This window comes from Hylobates moloch, unplaced genomic scaffold (assembly GCF_009828535.3).
Source record: "Hylobates moloch isolate HMO894 unplaced genomic scaffold, HMol_V3 SCAFFOLD_15, whole genome shotgun sequence".
Taxonomy (NCBI): domain Eukaryota; kingdom Metazoa; phylum Chordata; class Mammalia; order Primates; family Hylobatidae; genus Hylobates; species Hylobates moloch.
In genome coordinates, this window is record NW_026652290.1 from 69,313,504 (window position 1) to 69,337,988 (window position 24,485).

A 24,485-nucleotide genomic window follows, 5' to 3' on the forward strand; every position below is an offset into this window, starting at 1 on the left:
ATCATGTTTTGAGGAGAAAATGTCCATCTTCATTGTCTTTTGTCTTTCCTTTATTTATAGTATTGTTTTCCAAATAACTTTGAAATTTCCTTATGATGACAAAAATGTCTCTCTTTTCCTTTTATGACTTTTGGGTTTTTTGTTTTGCTTAGGAAAGTCTATTTCCTAAGATTATGCAGATATTCTCACTTTCTTCTAATATCTTTGTTTCCTTTTTTACATTTATATATGTAACACCTGTGAAATTTGTTTTTGCATATACTTTGAAATGAGAGTGTTTGAAATGAGTGTTTCCTTGATGTATAGCCAAAGTATCAGCATCTTTATTAAGGCAACCATACCTTTCCTCTTTCCTTCTGAATTGAAATATCATTTTTGTTAAATAAGTTAACATATATATACTTTTGTTTTATTTCTGGACTGTCATTTAATTTCACCAAATGAAAAAGTACCAGTGTTGGCCAGGCACAGTGGCTCACGCCTGTAATCCCAGCACTTTGGGAGGCCAAGGCGGGTGGATCGCCTGAGGTCAGGAGTTCAAGAGCAGCCTGGGCAACATAACTGTCTCTACTAAAAATACAAAAATTAGCCAGCCATGGTGGTGTATATCTGTAATCCCAGCTACTCAGGAAGCTGAGGCAGGAGAATCGCTTGAACCCGGGAGACGGAGGTTGCAGTGACCTGAAATTGCAACACTGTACTCTAGCCTGGGCAACAGAGCAAGACTCTGTCTCAAAAAACAAACAAACAAAAAACCAGTGTTTATTATATTATGCCAGGCATTATAGTGTCTCTGTTGTAAGGTTTAATACCTACTGAGACCCCTTCACTTTTGTTTTTCATACTCTTCTTGGTTGTTCTTAGACGTTTTTTTCTTTCATAATAACTGATTGTATCCAGTTCATTTTGATTGGAATTACATTATATTTTTATATTAATTTTGGAATGGTTGATGTTCTTAAGACAGATTTTCCTATTTGGCTCTCATTAAATAGTACTTTTTGATACAGAATACTTCCATTAATATGAACATGTCAATTGAATGCATTTCCAATTTTTTTTTTTTTTTTTGAGACGGAGTCTCGCTGTGTTGCACAGGCTGGAGTGCAGTGGCGCAGTCTCGGCTCACTGCAACTTCTGCTTCCCGGGTTCAAGTGATTCTCCTGCCTCAGCCTCTCAAGTAGCTGGGATTACAAGTGCCTGCCACCACACCTGGCTAATTTTTTGTATTTTTAATAGAGATGGGGTTTCAACATGTTGGCCAGGCTGGTCTCAAACTCCTGACCTCCGGATCCACCCTCCTCGGCCTCCCAAAGGGCTGAGATTACAGGTGTGAACCACCGCACCCAGCCACAATTTCCAATATTTAAATGTTTATATTGTTTCAAGATTTCCATTATTATAAGCAGTGCTGTTGTAACTGTAGTTTTGTGTACATGTCAGTTCATTTACCAGCAGTGTAGAAGTGTGCCTCTTTGCTCACACACTTGCCAGTGCTTCAGTCTTTTGTATCTTAAGTAAACCATTTCTTATGCTGCCACAAAAAGAGGGAAGACTGTAAGTCTAACACTTCTACCCATACTTGTTTGGTGTTACAGTTAACATTTATACCTTATGTGGCCTATTTCTGTTTTATTCTCAGATAATGTTTAGAACCTCTTGTGACAGGCACAGCTTCTTTATTTAATGAGTTTCATCTATGAACAGAGGGTTGGAATGAGAAAATGACTTATAAAATCAGAAGCCTTGTGTTGTGAAGATTTGGCTAGTGGTATCTGTAGAATAAACTACTTAGGGGAAAGGATACAAGTTAAAGGATCAACAAATATAAAAATAAAGGATTGAAATTATAGTCCTTCCTATTCCATAAGATTTTTAGCAGTAATATTGCTAAATTTAGTAAGCTTTATTTAGCTAGTCACGAGTTAAAAAGGAGATTTCTTTTCAGTGTCCTAAAATGTGAAATCAAGTTGTACTTATTCATTACTCTGTTTTACTTTTAACAAATACAATCTGATCTGCCACAGTGCATATTTAGCCAGGTAAAATAGCTTGTAAGCAATTGGTACGTAAGAGAATGATGTAACTATAATACGGAGATAGGATTGGTTCACAAATGTGTTTGTTTGTTTTTTGAGACAGAGTCTCACTCTGTCACCCATGCTGGGGTGCAGTGGCACGATCTCAGCTCACTGCAACCTCCATCTCCCGGGTTGAAGTGATTCTCCTGCCTCAGCCTCCCAAGTAGCTGGAAATACAGGCACCTGCCAGCACACCTGGCTAATTTTTGTATTTTAGTAAAGACGGGGTTTCACCATGTTGGCCAGGCTTGTCTCGATCTCCTGATCTCGTGATCCGCCCACCTCAGCACAAATGTTTTTTTCAAGGCAAGGAATAGAATAGTGTAAGTGGAGATAGCCTTTATCAGAGAAGTAAAAAACCTTTAGATCTCCTGTTATGTGATTGGCATCTGGCATCAGAAGCCTCTTTAGTGTAGGGACCAGCCCCACAGGGTCGGTGGGTTTTTCTCCCCGTGTGCAGAGACGAGAGATTGTAGAAATAAAGACACAAGACAAAGAGATAAAAGACAGCTGGGCCCGGGGGACCACTACCACCATGACGCGGAGACTGGTAGTGGCCCTGAATGCCAGGCTGCACTGATATTTATTGGATACAAGACAAAGGGGCAGAATAAGGAGTGTGAACCATCTCCAATGATAGGTAAGGCCACATGGGTCACGTGTCCACTGGACGGGGGCCCCTCCCTGCCTGGCAGCTGAGGCAGAGAGAGAGAGGAGAAAGAGAGAGAGACAGCTTATACCATTATTTCTGCTTATCAGAGACTTTTAGTACTTTCACTAATTTGCTACTGCTATCTAGAAGGCATAGCCAGGTGTACAGGATGGAACATGAAGGTGGACTAGGAGCATGACCACTGAAGCACAGCATCACGGAGACGATTAGGCCTCTGGATAACTGCGGGTGGGCCTGTCGGGCCCTCCACAAGAGGTGGAGGAGTAGAGTCTTCTCTAAACTCCCCCTGGGAAAGGGAGACTCCCTTTCCCAGTCTGCTAAGTAGCGGGTGTTTTTCCTTGACACGCTACTGCTAGACCATGGTCTGCTTGGCAACAGGCATCTTCCCAGACGCTGGCATTACCGCTAGACCAAGGAGCCTTCTGGTGGCCCTGTCCGGGCATAACACAAGGCTCGCACTCTTGTCTTTTGGTCACTTCTCACTATGTCCCCTCAGCTCCTATCTCTGCATGGCCTGGTTTTTCCTAGGTTATGATTGCAGAGAGAGGATTATTATAATATTGGAATAAAGAATAATTACTACAAACTAATGATTAGTGATATTCATATATAATCGTGTGTAAGATCTATATCTAGTATAACTATTCTTATTTTATATATTTTATTATAGTAGAACAGCTCACGCCCTCAGTCTCTTGCCTCGGCACCTGGGTGGCTTGCTGCCCACACTTTAGCTGTATTTTCAGAAAACTAAAAACAAGCTTTTGCCTCTAAAGCTCCCTCCCTCAGAGAGGCAAGGCAATCTTAGCTCATAGTGGGTTACCCACTCCTGTGTCCACCTTAATGACAGTGCCCCCACTGATTCTGAGCTGCCTTCACTGCATTGTCTCAGCATCCACCAGCACTGCTCTAAATACTGCTAGCATTTGCAATCTGGATTTTGCATATTTTTAAATCTCTGTCATAGAGCTACCTGCCTGGGTAGTTTATCTCCTAGATTCCAGTTACTGTTTTTTGTCGTTGTTGTTGTTGTTAGTTCTGGCTACAAAGTTGTACAGGTTTTGAGCGGTCCTCTGCAGCTCTATTTTCCTCAAAGTCCAGTTTTACCGGACAGTTTTACTTTTCATTTTAGAGGAGTTTACTTTTTACTTTATGCACAGTTTTACTTTTCATTTTAGAAGAGCATATACATTGCTTTATGGTGGAAAAACACCTGTATAATAATTGATTTTAGTAAGATCATTAACTTATTCCCTGTATTATTTTTAATTAGGTGCCCTTCGCTTTATGAGGCGGATAATTGGACTTAAAGATGAATTTTATAATCGTTACATCACCAAGGGAAATCTTTTTGAGCCAGTTATAAATGCACTTCTGGATAATGGAACTCGGTACAATCTGTTGAATTCAGCTGTTATTGAGTTGTTTGAATTTATAAGAGTGGTAAGTTTATATAAAACAACCGTTATTATATGTGATTATATGTAAATGATTTTTTATGTAAAAGTAAAAGAATTTTATGTAAGCAAAGTGACTTCATTCCCTTTTCACCCCTGAAATTATATATTCCATGTGTCTTAGAATCTATTCTAATAAACTGAAATTTTAAAAATCAGTAGCTTTTTAATTCTTATTTGCCACATGGTTATAGTTTAGTGGTTTTTATTTTTGATACTAATATTTTTAAATGCTAATATTTTTAATTATGAAATATAAAAGTGAAATTCAGCATAGTCTTTCAGCCCATATTTACTTGATTTTCTCAGTTCCATTTTTATTGGCCAAATGTTTCATGATCTCATTTGGTGTATGTGGACATTTCAGTCAATCATGCCTTATTCACGTGATCTTTTAGGAAAAGTTGATATTTTTATTGTAGAGGTAGTGATTTAAAAAGAATAGAATAGAAAGATGGAAAAATAATTCCTTTGGGGTTGGGCGTGGTGGCTCACATCTGTAGTCCCAGCACTTTGGGAGACCTGGGCAGGCTGATCACTTAAGGTCAGGAGTTCGTGACCAGCCTGGCCAACAGGATGAAACCCCGTCTCTACTAAAAATACAGAAATTAGCTGAGTGTGATGGCACACGCCTGTAGTCCCAGCCACCTGGAAAGCTGAGGCACAAGAATCACTTGAATCCAGGAGGTGGGGTTGCAGTGAGCCAAGATTGTGTCACTTCATTCCAGCCTGGGTGACAGAGCAAGACTCTTGTCTCAAAAAAAAAAAAAAAAAAAAAAAAATTCATTTGGTAGACGTTAATACAACGTGCATAAAAGGTAGGATGGAATCCTAGAATTTTAAGTTAAAGAGATCAGGAAGTTAGATGGACTACTCCGATTACCGTATTTTATAGATCAGGAAATTAAGACACCCAAAGTTATTAAGTGACCTATTCAAGAACATCCTTTTGGATAGTAGCACAATCAGGACCAGTCAGAACTTGAAGCTTTATCCCAGGTTAGTTTTAGGCAACAGAAGATTTGTCCTAAACAATCTGGAGGGCAATCTATGTGAATAACAGGAATGCAACAGATAACTGTAGAACCAGTACAACAAATTTACTTCGCCTGACTTAAACACACCGAAATCATTCCACTGAGGAAATGGCCACATAGTTGGAAATAATTTGGGTTTAATTTTTTGTTTTGTTTTGTTTGAGACAAGGTCTCATGCTGTTGCCCAAGCTGGAGTGCAATAATGTAATCACAGTTCACTGCAGCCTCGACCTCCTGTGCTCAAGCAGATCCTCCCACGTTAGCCTCCTGAGTAGTTGGAACTACAGGCATGCACTAAAGTGCCTGGCTAATTGTAATTTTTTTTTTAGGTATGGGGTCTCCCTTTCTTGCCCAGGCTGGTCTCAAACTCCTAGGCTCAACCAGTCCTCCCACCTCAGTCTCCCAAAGTGTTGGATTACAGGTGTGAGCCACTGCACCTGGCTGGAAATAATTTGAAAAACGAAAGTCCAAGCTAGAAATTCATTCTCTAGTTTTATTTCTTACAAATCAGATTTCTGCTGATAACATGCTATTCTCATATGAAGATTATTTAGCCAACTGGATTGTTTTTCCAAAAGTGGTCAATTGCCAAGTGTATGATTTTTAAAAGGATGAAGAGGATAGAAGTCTTTAACCTGGTAAAAGAAGGAACATGGTTAACTAGCTCACTAGTTCCCATCGTACTGCTGCAATAAATCAAAGCTTTATATTTTATTTACTTTATATTTTTCTCCTTTAAAATTTTGGTGAGATACAGATAAAGCAAATGGTAGGGTTTACAACTCTGTCCCTATGCCCATGATGGAATTATTTTTCTGAAAATAAGTTTGAGTGGTTGATTTGTGTACCTTGTGCCCCAAAACTTAATGTATTTTTTTGTTTCACATATAACATAGAGCCATTACCTACGTTTCCAATTTCTGATGTGTGTATTTTCTTTAATTGGGAAGTACAGGAGAACTAGTTTTAAGACTTAAAATCCATAATGCAACCAAATTAAGGTGTATCTTTTCAAGAAATGGCCTGTGTGTTTCTTACTGTGTAGTGTTATCTGTAAAGTCCTGAATCACAACTTTAATTTTTTTTTTAAATAAGCCACTTGGCATGCATGCATTTGCAGTGATGGTTTAGAATTTAGAAGTTATTACAATATCAATTAGTTTATTTCACAGATATTATACTATTGGAAGACTATAGGAATAGGCAATAGAATTCCAGATAGTTTATCAGATCTGTGTGTATAATATAGTCAGAGAAATCTTTGCTTCTTATTATTTAGGTAAGACGTATCCTCTGTTGTTTTTTCTTCTTCTCAGTGTGAAAGCCAGCCTCTGATATGGGAAAGGCTTGAGAGAGAGATCTCTGTCATCAAGCCTTTGCCAGCTCCTATATAATATATGTGGCAGAGTTAGGCTCATTTGAAAACTTAACAAACGTACCAGAAAGAAAACCACCGCAACCATATCCCATTTTGATAGCAGTTAAACAGGAAGTCATTAAATAAGACCCGTTTGTTGAAAATGTGTTTTTCTTTTATTAATACGTAATGTACAGATGTATTTGGTACATGTATTTATTTTTACATGCATAGAATGTGTAATGATCAAGTCCGGGTATTTGGGGTATCCATCACCGTGAGTATTTTGAAAACGTAATTTTAACATCTGCCCTCTAACCAGCTGTGTGCTCTGGATCAAACCATCCAGCCTCTCTTAGAGCCTCAATTTTGTTTTTCTCTAAAATGGGGATAATAAAAACCTATCTCATAGAGTTGTTGTGAAGATCAAATGAAATTGTATGTAAAAGTGCTTTTTAAATTGTAAACTGCTATATATATATATATATACACAAAAAATAAACAGAAGATGTAAAATAAATCTATTTACTTTTCAAATGTTCTTTATAGTCCTACAAAAGGGCTCCAGTAAATTGCTTCTCCTTTTTTTTCAAGTTTTCTGTGCAGTCCTGACTCATGTGTAAAGAAACCAGGACATTACATTTTGGAAGGTGATTTTGAAAAACCTTTTTTGATCAGCTTTAGAACTACGAAACAAAATTTTAAAGTTTTTCTTCTAACAGCATTTTATTATATTTTAAATGTAAATTTTGTGCATATACAGGAAGATATCAAGTCTCTTACGGCCCATATAGTTGAAAACTTTTATAAAGCACTTGAATCGATTGAATATGTTCAGACATTCAAAGGATTGAAGACTAAATATGAGCAAGAAAAAGACAGACAAAATCAGAAACTGAACAGGTATTGTTTAAGTATACTGCTTTTATAGCCTACAAGATTGTGTCCAAAATTGTTTGTAGTTCAGATTTTCCATGTGAAATTTACTGAGGAATTTTCTTTCCATCACTGCATAACATAGAGTTGAATAGGAGGGTAAAGTGTCCCCCCTACCCCATATCATTTATATGATGAATTACTACTCCATATTGTAACTTAAGAAGAATATTTAGTTTAATTTACAACATCCTAAAATATTTTGGAGTGTTCTCTGGCTACATCTTCTATCATTACAGAGATTATTTTGATATAAATTATAGTCAGTTAAAATTACTTCAGTTCCTCTTGGTTATACTTATTTTTCCTTCAATTCAATCTGATCATGAACTTTAAATCATTACTCAATATTTGTGATATATTTCTTACAGTGTACCATCTATATTGCGTAGTAACAGATTTCGCAGAGATGCAAAAGCCTTGGAAGAGGATGAAGAAATGTGGTTTAATGAAGATGAAGAAGAGGAAGGAAAAGCAGTTGTGGCACCGTTGGAAAAATCTAAGCCAGAAGATGATTTTCCAGATAATTATGAAAAGTTTATGGAGACTAAAAAAGGTATTAAAATTCTGAATTTTTGCACAGTGTACCCTCTTATTTAGTGCACAAATTATTTTGTTGCTTGTGAAGGTTTGTTTATAGTTTACGAAGCAAGAAAGACAAGAATTTTATACCAGATTGTGTTCTTTTAAAATTATGTACTTTTTCCAAATCTGTCTGGGAATTCTTTCCATGTTTAAAATGTTTCTCTTCAAACTTGCCATTTTGTAATGCTGTTAATTTGCTAGTTGGAAATTGAATTATCTACTTATACTTTTCTTTCTGTGAATAGTCTTGGCTTTATTTCTATACTGAAATTCTCAGTAATAACAGAGACCATATAGCTTCATAGAAACCTTCTAGAGTACTTTGCCTGTGTCTTTTACAGCTGATAAACTGAGCTCAAACAAGTAACTTTGCTCTTTGAAATTTTAAAATTACAAAAGTTACATAAAGATATACTATCAAAAGAAGTGAAAAAGTAAAACTTCCCCGGCTTTCAAATGTGCTTAACTTGTTTTATAAAATGAAGATCTTGCTAGTAATATATCTTTCAAAAGAACTAATCATTTTACTTCTGTGGCCTGAAGAATTACCATTTTTTGGAATACTGCCCTGTGTATATCATTTAAATATTTAATTAAAATTTATACCTTGCTGGGCATGGTGGCTCACGTCTGTAATCCCAGCACTTTGGGAGGCTGAGGCAGGTGGATCATTTGAGCCCAGGAGTTCCAGACCACCCTGGGTAACATGGTAAAACCCTGTCTCTACAAAAAAACACAAAAATTAGATGGGCACAGTGGCACTTACCTGGAGTCCCAGCTACTAGGAAGGCTGATGCTGGAGGATCACTTGAGCCCAGGAGGTCGAAGCTGCAGTGAGCCATGAGCTGCAGCTGCACTCCAGCCTGATAACAGAGAAAGACCCTATCTCAAAAACAAAACAAAAAATTTATGTCTTCGAAGATAAAAGCCTTTCTTGGATTTATTATGTAAGTTTGTGATTTTGAATGTGACATTTTCTAAAGACAATTCTCAGAAAATTAATTTCATTTATTACATTTTCTTTGAAACTGTTGTTCGTACTCATTTTCAGCTCATTAGTTTGATAAGTTTTATTTGCCTCAGTGTGGTGGAGCAAAAAGCTTATTAAAATGTCCTAAGGAATCGGTACCTTTGCTAGACAAATTCTTCTGCCTTTACTCATTTCAGGTGCTGCCCTGACTACTGTCAAAAGAGGCAGTACAGCCATATTTGAAGTTCTGTATCCAGTGTTGAGTGAGACGCTGTTAAGAATCATATATAAAAATAATAACCAGATGTTAAAAGGGATTGGACACCTATGTCATAAAACAAACAGAAAAAGGAACCTGGACTATTTAGGACTTACAGACTTGATCATTGTCTTTAGGCATTTGGAATATTGACTTGTGAGAGAAATTACTAGGTTTTTACCATGAGTAAAGAAGTGTGGAGTCAGTGAGTGGAAGCTACAGGGAGACAATAAAAGGAAGAGTCAGACAGCTAATGAGATTTTAGATGTATGTGCTAGATACCGCAGTGTAGAGTTCTAGCATAGGATGGCTAATTTTATTATGATCTGTAGGGTCCTTTCTAATACTGAGATTTCTAAGATTCTAGCTAATAAAGACTTAATCACTTGTATTAGTTCATTTTATACTGTTAAAAAGAACTACCTAAGACTGGGTAGTTTATGAAGAAAATAGGTTTGATTAACTCACAGTTCTGTAGGCTTAACAGGAAACATGGCTGAAAGGCTTCGGGAAACTTACAGTCATGGTTGAAGGCGAAAGGAAAGCAAGCATATCTTAACCATGGTGGAGCGGGAGACAGAGAGTGTGAAGGAGGAGGTGCCACACACTTGTTTGTTTGTTTGCTTTTTGAGATGGAGTCTCCTTCTCGTTGCCCAGGCTGGAGTGCAGTGGCGTGATCTCGGCTCACTGCAACCTCTGCCTCCTGGGCTCAAGCGATTCTCCTGCCTCAGCCTCCCAAGTAGTTTGGATTACAGGCATGCACCACCACACCTGGCTAATTTTTATATTTTTAATAGAGATGGGGTTTCACCATGTTGGCCAGGCTGGTCTCGAACTCCTGGTCTCAGATGATTCACCCGCTTCGGCCTCCCAAAGTGCTGGGATTACAGGCATGAGCCACCAAGCCCGGCCAACGTGCCACACACTCTTAACCAGATCTCGTGAGAACTCACTATCACAAAAATAGCAAGGGGGTTTTCTGCCTCCATGATTCAATCATCTCCTCCAACACCTGGGGATTACAATTCACAATGAGATTTGGGTGGGGACAAGAGCCAAACCATATCATACTACCCTGGCCCCTTCCTAATCTCATGTCCTTTTTACATTTCAAAACTAGTCATGCCTTCCCAACAGTCCCCCATAACTCATTCCAGCATTAACTCAAAAGTCCAAGTCCAAAGTCTCATATGAGACAAAGTAAATCCCTTCTGCCTATGATCCTATAAAATAAAAAACAAGTTAGTTACCTCCAAGATACAATGGGGGTACAGACACTGGGTAAATGCTCACATTCCAAATGGAAGAAATTGGCCAAAACAAAGGGACTACAGGCCCCGGGCAAGTGCAAAGCCCAGCAGGGCAGTCTTTAAATCTTAAAGCTCCAAAATAATCTCCTTTGACTCCATGTTTCACATCCAGGGCGTGCTGATACAACAGGTAGGCTCTCAAGACCACAGCTGGCTTCGCTGCCGTGGCTTTGCGGGGTACAGCCCCCATGGCTGCTTTCATGGGCTAGAGTTGAGTGCCTGTGGCTTTTCCAGGTGCATGGTGCAAGCTGTTGGTAGATCTACCGTTCTGGGGTCTGGAGGATGGTGGCACTCTTCTCATGGCTCCACTAGGCAGTATCCCAGTGGGGACTCTGTGTGGGGGCTCCAACCTTACATTTCCCTTCCACACTGCCCTAGTAGAGGTTCTTCATAAGAGCTCTGCCCCTGCAGCAGATTTCTGCCTAGATATCCAGGCATTTCTGTATGTCTTCTGAAATCTAGGTGGTTTGAGAATCAGAGGTTACCAAACCTCAGTTCTTGTCTTCTGCACACCCACAGGCCCAACGTCACATGGAAGCCACCAAGAGTTGGGGCTTGCACGCTCCAAAGCCATGGCCCAAGCTGTACCTTGGCTCCTTTTAGCCATGGCTGGAGCTGCAGCACCTGGGATGCAGGGTGTCCCAAGACTACACAGAGCAGCAGGGCCCTGGGCCCAGCTCACAAAACCATTTTTCCCTCCTAGGCCTCTGGGCCTGTGAATTAACATTTGGCTCCTTGTTACTTATTCAGATTTCTGCAGCCAGCTGGAATTTCTCCCCAGAAAATGGGGTTTTCTTTTCTACTGCATGGTCAGGCTGCAAGTTTTCCCAACTTTATGCTCTGCTCCCTTTTAAATATAAATTCTAATTTCGGACCATCTCTTTCTTCATGCATATGAGCGTACACTTTTAGAAACAGCCAGAAGGCCTCTTTTTTTTTTTTTTTTGAGATGGAGTCTCTCTCTGTTGCCCAGGCTGGAATGCAGTGGCATGATCTCAGCTCACTGCAACCTCTGCCTCAGGTTCAACTGATTGTCCTGCCTCAGCCTCCCAAGTAGCTGGGACTACAGGTGTGTACCACCACGCCCAGATAATTTTTGTATTTTTAGTAGAGACAGGGTTTCACCATGTAGGCCAGGCTGGTCTCGAACTCCTGAGCTCAAGTGGTCCACCCACCTCAGCCTCCCAGACTGCTGGGGTTACAGGCATGAGCCACTGTGCCCAGCCCAGGCCACCACTTGAATGCTTTGCTGCTTAGAAATTTCTTCCACCAGATACCCTAAATCATCTCTCTCAAGTTCAAGTTCCACAGATCTCTAGGGCAGGGGCAAAATGCCACCAGTCCCTTTGCTAAAGCATGCCAAGTATGACCTTTACTCCAGTTCTGAATAAGTTCCTCACTTCCATCTGAGACCTCCTTAGCCTGGACTTCATTGTCCATGTCACTGTCAGCATTTTGGTCAAAACCAGTGAACAAGTCTTTAGGAAGTTCCAGACTTTCCCGTATCTTCCTGTCTTTTTCTAAGCCCTCCAAATTGTTCCAACCTCTGCCTATTACCTGGTTCCAAAGTCGCTTCCACATTTTCAGGTATCTTTTTTTTTGAGATGGAGTCTCTGTCATCCAGGCTGGTGTGCAGTGGCACAATCTTGGCTCACTGCATCCTCTGCCTCCAGGGTTCAAGCGATTCTCCTGCCTCAGCCACCAGAGCAGCTGGGATTATAGGTGTGCGCCACCACCCCCAGCTAATTTTTGTATTTTTAGTAGAGAATAGGTTTCATCATGTTGGCCGGGCTGATTTTGAACTCCTGACCTCAAGTGATCCACCCTCCTCAGCCACCCAAAGTGCTAGGATTACAGGCGTGAGCCACTGCGCCCTGCCATTTTCAGATGTCTTTATAGCAGTACCCCATTCCTGGTACCAATTTTCTGTATTAGTTCATTTTCACACTGCTCTAAAGAACTACCTGAGGCTGTGTAATTTATGAAGAAAAAAGGTATAATTGACTTACAATTCCACATAGCTGGGGAGGCCTCAGGAAACTTGTGGCGGAAGGTGAACGGGAAACAAGGCATATGTTAAATGGCAGCAAGAGAGAGAGAGCAAGTGGGGAAGTGCTACCCTTTGGAACAACCAGATCTTGTGAGAACTCACTATCACAAGAACAGCAAAGGGGAAATCCACCCCTATGATCCAGTCACCTCTTACCAGGTCCCTCCCCTGACATGTGGGGATTACAATTTGATTTGAGATTTGGGTGGGGACACAGAGCCAAACCATATAATCACTGTACACATCATGTTCTTTTTCAAAAGTTCTTAGGAAACAAAGGCAATTAATTTTGTTTTTTTGTTTTTTTTTTTTTTTTTGAGACGGAGTTTCGCTCTTGTTGCCCAGGCTGGAGTGCAATGGCGCGATCTCGGCTCACCACAACCTCCGCCTCCCAGGTTCAAGTGATTCTCCTGCCTCAGCCTCCCAATTAGCTAAGATTATAGACATGTGCCACCACACCCGGCTAATTTTGTATTTTTAGTAGAGACGGGGTTTCTTCATGTTGGTCAGGCTGGTCTTGAACTCTGGCCTCAGGTGATCTGCCTGCCTCAGCCTCCCAAAGTGTTGGGATCACAGGCGTGAGCCACCGTGCCCGGGCAGCAATGTTTTATAAGTTTTTAAATTATTGCTGTTTTTAGATGTTTTGACTTAGCAGTATTTATTGATATACGTTCAAAATTTTACTTTTGCTTTAGCAAAAGAAAGTGAAGACAAGGAAAACCTTCCCAAAAGGACATCTCCTGGTGGCTTCAAATTTACTTTCTCCCACTCTGCCAGTGCTGCTAATGGAACAAACAGTAAATCTGTAGTGGCCCAGACACCACCAGCAACTTCTAATGGATCCTCTTCCAAAACCACAAACTTGCCTACGTCAGTAACAGCCACCAAGGTAGGTGAAACAGCATTACACACAAACTTTGCTTTTCCCATCTGTGAGATTTTTTTCATGTTTACTGAAACAAATTTGGATAATCAAAACAATTTCAATGAATTATTTAGAATTTTTCTGTTATCAGAACATTGTTGATGATTGTAGAATTTTATTTTATTTTATTTTATTTTTTGAGACAGAGTCTCACTCTGTCGCTAGGCTGGAGTGTAGTGGAGTGATCTTGGCTCACTGCAACCTCTGCCTCCCGGATTCAAGCAATTCTCCTGCCTCAGCCTCCCAAGTAGCTGGGACTACAGGCGTGCGCCACCACACCCAGCTAATTTTTGTATTTTTAGTAGAGACGGGGTTTCACCATGTTGGCCAGGATGGTCTCGATCTCTTGACCTCATGATGCGCCCACCTCAGCCTCCCAAAGAGAATTTCATTTTGTTTAGGCTTATGATAATAAATGTAAACATCCTTCCTCCCTGTCCCCCATTCTATTTTGGAGCACTGAAGTTGATTCTAATATTTCACTGACTACTTAGTGTTACTGCATTTTAAATTATTTTCTTGGATAGTTGAGTAGTAGAATGTCTTCACACGTATGTTCAAATTCATCTTCATAAAGTCTGTGCCAGTTTATGTTACCATAAACTGTGTATGAGTATGCCTGGCCAATTGCAGCTTTGCCAGCGCTGTAATTATTTTTAGTATTTTGCCAGTTAGGTAGGGGAGACAGTATATACTATCTCATTTCCAATTGTGTATACTTTATTAGTAGTAAGGCTAAATATTAGCCTTTTGAATCTGCTTGTCTCTGCAAATTGGATTATATTATTGTTGATGAATCTTTAGTTAAGGATATTAGGCTTTCTGTTGTTCTTACAACAAATGTATTTCCCTTGGTTACTTTTTTTTATAAACAAGTTTAAATTTTATACGAAACATTTTTTTTGTTCATATGTTGTATGAAATCATCCTTTTTCCCCAGAAAGGAGTGGCTTAAAATAAAAAGGCATAAATATGGGACAACTATTGTATAAAGGTAGAAAGACAAGCAGAAACACCGTGGTAGTACATACCTAACTAAAGGAATGCATCTTGTTTGGAACGCAAAATACAAGTCTAAGTTTATTTTACAAAAATTTAGAATTTTCATTCAGTAGTATAGTGAGATAGGCTCTTGACAATAGCATTTTCATGGTATTCGGTATTTGAAACATATTTTATGTTTTTCAACTGGAAAATTTTAAAATTAGTTTTCAACTTTATGATGGGACAATTTAGAGTAATATTGTGACACTACATTAAGAATGTTTGGGCTGGGCACAGTATCCTAGCACTGTGGGAGGCCAAGGCAGGAGGATCACTTGAGCCCAGGAGTCCAAGACCAGTCTGGGCAACAAAGTGAGACCCCATCTCTACAAAAAGTATTAAAAAATTAGCTGGGTGTGGTGGCACACACCTGTGGTCCCAGCTACTCAAGAGTCTGAGGCAGGAGAATGGTTTGAGCCTGAGAGGTGGAGGCTTCAGTGAGCCATGATCTTGCCACTGCACTCCAGCCTGAGCAAGAGAATGAGACCCTGCTCAAAAAAGAATATTTGCCATAGAGTTGTATTGTTTGAGTTCAAACCTTGGCTCTGCCTCTTTCTAGCTGTATCACCTTGTATAAGTTATTTAATCTCTCTGGGCCTTAAGCTCCCTGCCTTCCTGCTTCGTTGTTGTTGTTGTTGTTGTTGTTGTTGTTGTTGTTGTTGTTGTTGTTGTTGTTGTTACAGAATCTCACTCTGTCACCCAGCCTGGAGTGCAGTGGTGTGATCACAGCTCACTGCCTCCCCCACCTCCTGGGCTCAACTGATCCTCCCACCTCAGCCTCCCGAGTAGCTGGGAATGCAGGCGTATGCCACTATGCCTGGCTAATTTTTGTATTTTTGGTAGAGATGGGTTTTTGCCATGTTGCCCAGGCTGGTCTCAGACTGCTGGGCTCAATCAGTCCTGCTCAGCCTCCCACAGTGTTAGGATTAACAGGTGTTAGCCACCATGCCCGGCCGACTTTCTTGTTTTAAAAAAGGGTAAGATAGTACCTACTTTATAAGCTTGTTGGGAAGGTTAAATTATTTAACAAATGCAAAATGCTGAGAACACTGCTTGACACTTTCTCAATATATATTAGCTTTTCTTTTTTCTCTCTTTTTTTTTTTAAATCAAAGTAATACATGCACTTACTTTCAAAAGTCAAATATTACCAAAAGGCAAGTTTATATTAGAAAAAAATCAGTCTCTCTGTTCCCCTCCACAAAGACACCTTTGAACTCTTTTAGCTGTGTCTTCTATTTCTAATAATATGTCAATACTGCATACCTTTTCTATCCTACTTTTATATCCTACTGTTCATTTTGTTTTCCTGTTATATTTTCTGTGACATTTCCCTGAGTTTTTATTATCCTTCCAGATAATTTACTTATGAATGAGCAAAATTAAATGCAAGCACCAACACCTTTTTCACTCTTTTTGACAGTAACAGCAGATTACAGAATACATCTGTTATACATCCTTTTTAGAGATGGGGATAAAAACAATGTTCTTGGGAAACAGTTGCTCAATCACTGTAGACACAGAATTTTGAAATTAACCAAGATAGGAGTTGACAGAAGTTAAGCACCACTTTAATTTGCTCTCAACCTTCTTAACAAACCATACCCACATTCCTAATTGGTGACAGATTCTTTATCACCAGTTGCCCTTTGGTTTAGCCAGTTTCACCAACAGTGTTAATTGCTATAGTTGAAGGCTGGCTAGACATTAGCTACTAATGAATTTAAACAAAACATTTGTTTTTATGATATAAATGTCATAAAGACGCAAAATACTTCTTTAGTTGTATAACTGTAAAACTTGCATATTTTCTAGGAGAAAAAATATAAAATCAGAATGAGAAGCCATTTGTGGATACTAAAATAAACACGTCACAGATTCACAGTAGAGAAACCTGTTATTTTGCTTTTTTGTGTAGCAAATTTATCTTCGTGAGCTCTTCATATCAGGACATTAGAGATTTCCTGCATAGAACTTAAAAGTATGGATATACCTTAATTTATAATTAGCCCCTATCAATGCGATGGGCATTAAAGTTGTTTCCGGCTTTTTGTAGTTATAGTCATTGCTATACATATGTATTTCTGTATAGAATGTGCATTTATTGTAATGTTCTAGGATTACAGGTGTGCGACACCATGCCTGGCTAATTTTTCTATTTTCAGTAGAAATGGGGTTTCACCATGTTGGCCAGGCTCATCAGGAACTCCTGACCTTAAGTGATTCACCCACCTCAGCCTCCCAAAGGGCTTTTTCATAGGTTATTGTTGTCATTTATTTTGATCCTGGCTTTCATATTGGAAACTTGGATTTACACCTAAGATGTTGGTGATCTTAGGATTTCCTTTCATAAAAAAAAAGGCAGATTTTAATAAGAGTGCCAAGACAATTTGTTGGGGGAAAGAATACTCTTTTTCTTTCTTTCTTTTTTTTTTTTTTTTTTTTTTTTTTAAGACGGAGTCTCGCTGTGTCACCCAGGCTGGAGTACAGTGGCACAATCTTGGCTCACTGCAAGCTCTGCCTCCCAGATTCACGCCATTCTCCTACCTCAGCCTCCCAAGTAGCTGGGACTACAGGTGCCCGCCACCACGCCTGGCTAATTTTTTGTATTTTTAGTAGAGATGGGGTTTCACCGTGTTAGCCAGGATGGTCTCGATCTCCTGACCTCGTGATCTGCCTCCCTCGGCCTCCCAAAGTGCTGGGATTACAGGCGTGAGCCACCACGCCCAGCCGGAATACCCTTTTCAATAATTGTTACAACTGGATATCCACATGCTGAAGAATGAAGTTAGATCCCTATCTCACATCATATACAGAACTCCTCTCAAAATGGATGAAAAGATCCAAATGTAAAAGTTAAAAGTCTAAAACTCTTTTTTTAAAAAAAGGCATAAGTATCTATGACCTTGGATTTAGGCAGTGATTGCTTAGATATGACACAAATAGCTCAAGTGACAAAAGAAAAATAATAAATTGGACTCATTCAAAATTCAAAAATTTTGTATTCTAAAGGATACTACCATAAATTGAAAAGACAGTCCACAAAATGGGAGGAAATATTTGTAAATGATATACCTGATAAGTAACTGGTATCCAGAATATATAAAGAACTCTTACACCTCAGCATGACAACCCAGTTTTAAAATGAGCAAAGATTTTAATAGACATTTCTGCAAAGAAGATACACAAGTGGCCCATATAAGCATGTGGAAAGATGTTTAGCATCATTAGTAAGGGAAATGCAAATCAAAATCACAATATGATAGCATTTCACATCCTCTAGGATAGCTATAATAAAAAAGATGCACAAAAACAAGTGTTGGCAAGAATGTAAATTGTGACATCCATTGCTAGTGAGAATATAAAATAGCACAACAGGCCCGGTGCATAGGCTCATGCCTGTAATCCCAGAACTTTGGGAGGCCAAGGCAGGAGGATCACTTGAGCCCAGGAGCTCGAGACTAGCCTGGGCAATATGGCAAAACCCCGTCTACAAAAATTAGCTGGACATGGTGGCACATGCCTGTGGTCCCAGCTATTCGGGAGGCTGAGGTGGGAGGATCACTTGAGTCCAGCAGGCAGAGGTTGCAGTGAGCCGAGATCACATCACTGCACTCCAGCCTGGGCAACAGAGTCTCTGAGACCATGTCTCAAAAAATAAATACATAAAAATAAAATGGTATGGCAGCTTTGGAGTACAGTCTGGTGGTTCCCCAAAAAGTCAGAGTACCATATGACCCAGAGTTACCATGTGACCCAGCTACCTCATTTCCTGGGTATATATTTTAAGAAAACTGAAAACCTGTGTTCACTGTAAAACTTGTATATGAATGTTAATAGCAGTATTGTTCATAATAGCCAAAAAGTAGGAATAACCCAAATGTCTCTCAGCTGATGAATGGATACACAAAATGTAGCATATTCATACAGTGGATATTATTTGGCCATAAAAAAGAATGAAGTCCTGATATGCTAAGCATAGATTAACTTTGAAAACATTGTGGTAATTGAAGTAAACCAGTCACAGAAGACCACATATTGTATGATTCCATTTATATGAACTGTTCAGAATAAGCAAATCCACGGAAACAAAGTAGGTTAGTGATTGCCAAGAGGTGGGTGGTGTGGGGTGTGGTGGGGGAATGAGGACTGTTGATGGGGACTTTTCTGGTGGGTGAAATGATGGAAATATTCTGGAATTAGTGGTGATTACATAACTTGTGAATATACTAAAACCACTGAATTATATGCTCTAAAAGGGTGAGTTTATGGTGTGTGAAAATTATACACTTGAAAAAGTTGACTTTATGGTATGGACTTAGAGAGTAGTGCCCTGCTTTTTTCGGGAGGTGTTAGTTGTTTGTAGTTCCCCCCATACTCCTTCTGTGAAGCCATCTAATTTTTACAGACAAAGCTAGTCTCTTACACCTTGTAAGTATAAGCGTGGTTGTTAGTATTCTGAGAGCCTACATAGCAAAGCTTATTGTGGGGTAGGCGTGTCTGCTCAGTATACAAAATGTAAATTTATTCTTACATTTTCAGCCTGGACTTACCCATGCCCTTTACTTTGCCTAAAGTCATGAAATATATGGTTCTTTGCTCTGTAAAGTTAATTACATTCTCTGTAGAGTTTATTCCTTATCGAGTCATTTTCTCTGTAGAATTCTCTATAGTTGGTGATGGTGGAGGAACAGAAATCTCCTGGCTGTCAGAGGTGTAGAATCAATGACCCAGTTGTCTGTTTTACTATAATTAAACTGTTTTCCCTGCTTTCCCCAATATTTTGGTGCCTTTACTGCCTAGCTTCTTTCTGGGGTTCTCTTAAGACAAATCAGTTTCTCGTTTCTGCATCCCTCTGCAAATACTTAGTTCTTGGCTTCTTCCTGTTGTATGAGTTGCCTTGCCTCTAATTTCTCTTTTCCAAAAATGCCTTGGCAACTCTAAACTGCTGTTTTCTGTTCTCCTGTTTTCTTTGCTGGTATTTACTTTTTAAATTTCTTACCTAATTACCCTGCAAAAACAACCCAAATGTCCTACCAGAAATTCAGGAATTAAAGTATATGATGAAGCCAAGCATGGTGGTTCATACTTGTAATCCCAACACTTTGGGAGTCTGAGGTGGGCAGATCACTTGAGGCCAGGAGTTCAAGGGCAGCCTGGCCAACATGGTGAAACCCCATCTCTACTAAAAATACAAAAATTACCCAGGCATGATGGTGCGTGCATGTAGTCCAAGCTACTTGGGTGGCTGAGGCACAGGAATCGCTTGCACCCTGGAGACAGAGGTTGCAGTGAACCGAGATCGCACAACGTACTCTAGCTCAGGTGACAGAGCAAGACTCTTCAAAAAAAAAAAATACATATGTATATATATATGTATATATATATGCATACCATGGAATGCAATGGTTTAAAACAATGAAATGGAACTTTATGTACTGACATCAAAAGCTTTTTTCATATGAACATGATTGTAAAAGAGTAAGTATAATTTCAATCTGCTATTTTAAAACAGTACATTTCTAGATACATATTAAAAGTATGGAATCAGCTTCACAAAATGCATCTCTAGATTACAGGCCTTTTTACTTCCAACATTTCATATTTTGCATTTTTATTATTTTTATTGTAAACATGTTTTAAATGTATGTTAGTTTGCAGAGATAATATAAGTAAAACTCAAATTGTATAACTGAGTTTTTCAGACAATTTATTAATCTTGGGCAAAAACAATTAAGTGTTAACCATTTGGAATACAAATGTTTGTATGTTGTGATATGTAATACTAAGCATAATTAAAACTTTGTAACTTTGTTGTCATCTTTTTGCTTATCAGATTGGTGCCTTTTTATACCAGAATTATTTCTTGTTTTTCCTCTCTTCCAATTTGTTTGGCTTAGAAGCAAAATAATAGAAAAATGATGGTAGCTAATAGCACTTATTGAACACTAACTACATACCAAGCACTGTGCTGAAGTGCTTTAGATGTTTCGTTGTCAATTTATTTATTTATTTATTTTGAGATGGAGTGTTGCTCTTGTTGCCCAGGCTGGAGTGCAGTGGCTCAATCTTGGCTCACTGCAACCTCTGCCTCCCGGGTTCAAGCAATTCTCCTGCCTCAGCCTCTGAAGCAGCTGGGATTACAGGCATGTGCCACCACTCCTGGCTAATTTTTGTATTTTTAGTAGAGATGGGGTTTCACTTGTTGGTCAGGCTGGACTTGAACTCCTGACCTCAGGTGATCCACCCACCTTGGCCTCCCAAAATGCTAGGATTACAGGCGTGAGCCACTGTGCCTGGCCATCAATTTAAATTTCAAAATAGTTCACTGAGGCCTAAATACTACTATACCAATTTTACAGACAAATTGAGGCAGAGATATTAAACCACTTGCCCAAGGTTTTGTGGAGTTTTTTTGTTTTGTTTTTGTTTTTTTTGAGATGGAGTCTTACTCTGTTGCCCAGGCTGGAGTGCAGTGGTGCAACCTCCACCTCCTGGGTTCAAGAGATTCTCGTCCCTCAGCCTCCCAAGTAGCTGGGACTACAGGTGCCTGCCACCACGCCGGGCTAATTTTTGTATTTTTAGTAGAGATAGGGTTTTGCCATGTTGGCCAGGCTGGTTTTGAACTCATTATCTCTCAGGTGACCCATCCGCCTCGATCTCCCAAAGTGCTGGGATTACAGGCATAAGCCTGGCCCCAAAGTTTTGTTTTTGTTTTGTTTTGTTTTTTACATAAAACATGGTGTCATTAGAATTTGATATCAGACCTACAAATAGCCTATTTTTAACAATTTAGCCATATTGCTTCTTGCATATCCAGACTTAAGATGTGTGTGTGATTAAGTTGAGAAACAGATTCTCAGACAGGTATATGTCTTTCTGATAACCGTTTCTAGCGGCCCAGAGGCCTTTTTTTGGTTGGTTAATATTATACTGATTTGGTTACATTCTGGTAAAACCCGATACCTCAGTACTTTAGGTATGACGTATGAGTTACTTCAGTTGTATTTGTTTATCTCCTAGAGGTCTGAAGGGTTTGAACTAAATACAGTGTTTACAGTAGCCCTCTTAACCTATAGGACATAAGTTTTCATGGGTTTGGCTCAAAATGAATGAAACCCTGTGGATGTGTAATTTTCTGGAGTGTACCCAGAGTTTCTCTAGGATTTTCAGAGGTCTGTTACTCGTCAAAGGCCAAGACCACGAATTACCTCATCCTTCTTGTTCTTTTGGTCAGCAAGCTAGTCCTAAATGTTTTACTTATTATTTTATAGGAATCATTTCATGTGTTTATCTCCAGCCATTTAAGCTGTACTTCAAAAGCACAATGAAAACAATGATGTGTACTTAGTGATGAAATATATACAAGATGAACAAAGACTACAAGGGGCTTTCTTGTGGTAATGAAATTAGAGAAATGCACCAGTTCATCTCCAATGTCCTTTCCAGCTTCCAAATGTTATTAATTGTTATCCCTACTGTTTGGAAAAGCAGTCATTTTCCCACCGTAAAATTTTGCGGAATTGAGTTTTGAAGTATCATTAATAATCCAAGAACCAGATAGAAAAGTTAAGAGTTACTGCAAGTGCTACCAATTAGTACTCAAACGTTCATAATTTCAAGCAGTTCCTTTATCAAATTCAAATGTTAATTTCTGATATGATTTAGAAAAACAATTTCTGATATTTTTACAAGTGATTGTATTTGTACTAAAAGCTCTTTTTTGTTATATATGTTTAAAGAAAAAATTTTTAAATTCTTCAATAGGGAAGTTTGGTTGGCTTAGTGGATTATCCAGATGATGAAGAGGAAGATGATGAAGAAGAAACGTCCCCCAGGAAAAGACCTCGTCTTGGCTCATAAAATATTTATTAGGGGACCCTCAACATGTGGTCTTACAATGCTGCAACTGTTCAGTGAGCTGAAAATCTGCATCAGAAAGTTTTCTCAATTGAACTTATAAAATATACAAGGAGTAGCAAAAGACAGTATATCAGCTAAGAGAGTTTAGTTCTAATAAAAATCAGGCTTCCCAGGAACTTGATTGCTTGCTAGTAATTAAGGGGTTTGCCTTTTAGGCTGTCAAAACAAACGTTAGTAACCAGAACCTAGGAGACAGCTTCTCAGCAAGGAACAGTCACAGGTTTGGGGACGGTTTAGGGGAGGGGATAGGTTGATAATGCAGGGTTGCTCCTCGGGGTGTCGATCTAGAAACAATTTTACAGAACTTCATTTGTAAACTCAATAACATTACTTGTATAATGGTGCTGGCCATGTTGTTTTAATCAGTTGCCTCTTTTTAAAAGAAATTTTTATGGAAAACACGTTCAACTATCATTTAAAAAATGAAGTTAAGCTGTTGGGACCATTTCTTTAAGATTTAACAAAAGTTCAGCCTTTTAGGTAGTTGAAGGGAAGTACACCCCGTATTCAGCACATGTTGAGTTTTCTACACCAGGAATTTTCAATATGTATATTGATGAAAACAAGCTCAATTCAAACTGGACGGTTTTAAGATAATGTTGAAATCAGCACTTTTAGAGACAACGAAGGCCAAGAATCAGTACAGTAGTATTCCAAAGTGATTTTCTCTAGAAATTTGAAAGTGGATCGAACAGAATGTTTTCAACCACCTACCAGTACAATCTTTTGTGGAAGATACTTTGAAATCACTTTCTACTTTGTTAGGAAAGTTCTCTCTCTTTCCAGAGCTGCAAGTTTTAAAGTGTTACTTATACAGACCAACAAAGAATAGTGCTGAATTAAGTGGCATTTAGTATCTAGAAGCCATTTTGATGCAAGAAGCTACTCAAGTGTCAAAGTCAGCATGCAGCACATGTAGCTTTTCTGTAAACAAGGGTGTGATATGAAAGCTGCTTTTTTAAGAAGAGTAAAAGCACATTCCATGTACGTAAGTGAATTTTAAAAATAAATTGAGGCAAACAGTTAAGTTTTATTTTTAGAGCAACAAGTTAACTGTAAATATTTTAATGTTAGTTTGCTCATCTATGATCTGAGATCATGCCGAAGTGAGAAAAATGTCCCCAAAATACAATTTAATTCATTGGGAAAAAAATTTTTAACAGTAATTCCAGCCACAATCTTTAGATCACCCTTGTAATGTGTTACGGGTCCATTTTTCCTGAAATAGTTTAATCTGAAGCAGTTTTCCCTGTTTTGGAGATTTTGTAGTTAATTTTAATTTTGGCTATTGTTTGGAAAAGATGAGCTGTCTGTGTAGATATGAAGTATAGTTTTTCCATAAAACAGATGTTTATTTTGTATTAAAAATACCACTGTACTTGTTTTACACCATTTGTATACATGTGGTGATATTAATGCGAAACTGTAAAATTCAGGAATTAAAATGTGACCCTGTAATTCCATAATTGATGTTTGTGTTTGGTTTGTTGTAAATATAAATTAACTCCATTTTGAGATATGTCAATTTTACAATATCTTTTAAAAGCCAATAAAATTATCCATAAATATTTATTATAAACTGCTAGGTCATACCCCAATTTTAATGAAATAATTCTAAACAAATGCGGGTCAACGGCACTTTATCACTAACTACTTACAGAAGGTAAGCCTTGTGGAAATCATAGCATCACACTATGGAGCTTTTCTCACCTCTTCAATTAAAGGTGTACATATAATAAGGAAGAAAGACCTTCCACCTCATAAAGGCAGGTGACTCGGGATATTTTAAACTAAGATCAGTAAAGTTCCCATCCACTTTCTTTGAATCAGCATTTATCGAGACCCATCTCTCAGCTTTTAGTAAATTTCTTCTTATAA

The 24,485-nt window shown here is 38.8% G+C and overlaps 1 protein-coding gene and 1 non-coding gene across 10 annotated transcripts in view; one reads left to right on the forward strand and one right to left on the reverse strand.

Annotated features, from left to right (window-relative positions):
- Positions 1-24,485, forward strand: part of PPP4R3B (protein phosphatase 4 regulatory subunit 3B) — a 75,829-nt gene that overhangs the window by 46,268 nt on the left and 5,076 nt on the right. For 4 of the 9 annotated variants that reach the window (XM_058429138.1, XM_058429141.1, XM_058429140.1 and 1 more), the window contains 4 exons: positions 4,028-4,197; positions 7,369-7,508; positions 7,913-8,097; positions 13,411-13,604. In XM_058429138.1, coding sequence (XP_058285121.1) covers positions 4,028-4,197; positions 7,369-7,508; positions 7,913-8,097; positions 13,411-13,604 — 689 coding nt within the window. Of the gene's footprint in view, positions 1-4,027; positions 4,198-7,368; positions 7,509-7,912; positions 8,098-13,410; positions 13,605-22,451; positions 24,074-24,485 lie in introns of those variants that run through there. The other 5 variants (XM_032178682.2, XM_032178684.2, XM_058429143.1 and 2 more) reach the window with 3 other exon arrangements.
- On the reverse strand, positions 6,562-6,709 carry LOC116484382 (small nucleolar RNA SNORA12). The gene has a single exon (XR_004252554.1). It is a non-coding gene; the product is annotated as a small nucleolar RNA SNORA12 (small nucleolar RNA).